General features: G+C 27.0%; 1 protein-coding gene across 1 annotated transcript; it reads right to left on the bottom strand.

Moving 5' to 3' along the window:
* Window positions 1–11: 11 nt before the first annotated feature.
* BDR25DRAFT_362430 (uncharacterized protein) lies at window positions 12–347 on the bottom strand (the record flags this gene model as incomplete). Its single annotated transcript, XM_033696568.1, has 3 exons — window positions 12–72; window positions 101–159; window positions 225–347. 3 exons carry the CDS (start codon window positions 345–347, stop codon window positions 12–14), a joined length of 243 nt encoding a protein of 80 aa, XP_033540704.1.
* Between the last annotated feature and the right edge of the window lie 836 nt (window positions 348–1,183).

Raw genomic sequence — 1,183 nt, 5'->3', positions numbered from 1 at the left:
TGGTCGCTGGGTTAGGTGGTGGTCTGCGGGCGGGGCGCTGGTAGCTGGTGCGGCAATGCGCGCGCGCGATGCCTGCGTGCGCAGGAAAATCAAAATCCACCGCGCAGTTAGGGTTGCGGCAAAACACCACCACATCTGTACATTTTTGCAAAAAAAACCCTGGCGGGGGCAAGTTTAGGTTAAAGCCTAAAAGTTTGCCTACTATTATAATAGGATCTAGGCACAGGATGGGGGACGGATTCCAGGGGTTCTGTTTGACGGATTCCAGTCGTTCGCTGCTCGCTTAGGCGACGCGCTAAACGGAATAAGGAAGTTAGGGTTACGGAAAGCCAGCGATCCGTGGCCATATATCGGATAGCGCTTTCCTCAACCACGTTTTTCTTTACCACGTCTTTCTCGAACTTTCCTAACAACGTCTTTATTACACTATGTTTTTCTTTATATTATTTTATATAATACTTTTTATACTATACTTACTTTTATTTATATTATGTATATTTCTTTATATACTATATATTTTCTCTAACTATACTTTTTCTTTTATTATGTTTTTTATACTTTATATCTTTTTACACTATTCTTCTTTCTTTTATACTTTTCTATACTATGTTTTATTTTATAATATTTTTTCTTTAACTTTTTTAATACTTTATATTTCTTTTTACTATATTTTTTTATACTATATTTCTTTATACTACTATTTTATCTATACTTACTTTTATTTACTTTACTTTTTTACTTATTTTTATTTTTATTTTATTTTATTTTTATATTATACTTTTTTTCTACTATCTTTTATTTATACCTTTATTCTTTTATTTTATATCTTTTATCTTTTCTTTTTATTTATACTATGCTTATATATAATACCTTTTATATATACTTTTTTTATACTTTATATATTTTATACTATGCTTTTTTCTATTCTATACTTTTTCTATACTATCTTTTTACTATATTTTTTATATACTATATTTTTTATTAACAATGTTTTTATTTATACTATGTTTTATTTCTCTACTATGTTTTTTTTAAACTATATTTTTATTTACTATATTTTTCTTTTTACTATTATAATACTTTTATTTATACTATATCTTTCTTTACACTATATACTATTATATTATACTAACTTTTTTTTCTTACTTTACTACTTTACTTATATTTTTTTCTATGTTATCTT

Source organism: Lindgomyces ingoldianus, assembly GCF_010093535.1.
Source record: "Lindgomyces ingoldianus strain ATCC 200398 unplaced genomic scaffold BDR25scaffold_54, whole genome shotgun sequence".
Classification (NCBI taxonomy): domain Eukaryota; kingdom Fungi; phylum Ascomycota; class Dothideomycetes; order Pleosporales; family Lindgomycetaceae; genus Lindgomyces; species Lindgomyces ingoldianus.
Note: the sequence above shows the minus strand (reverse complement) of the source record. Positions and strands in the feature narration are given on the sequence as shown.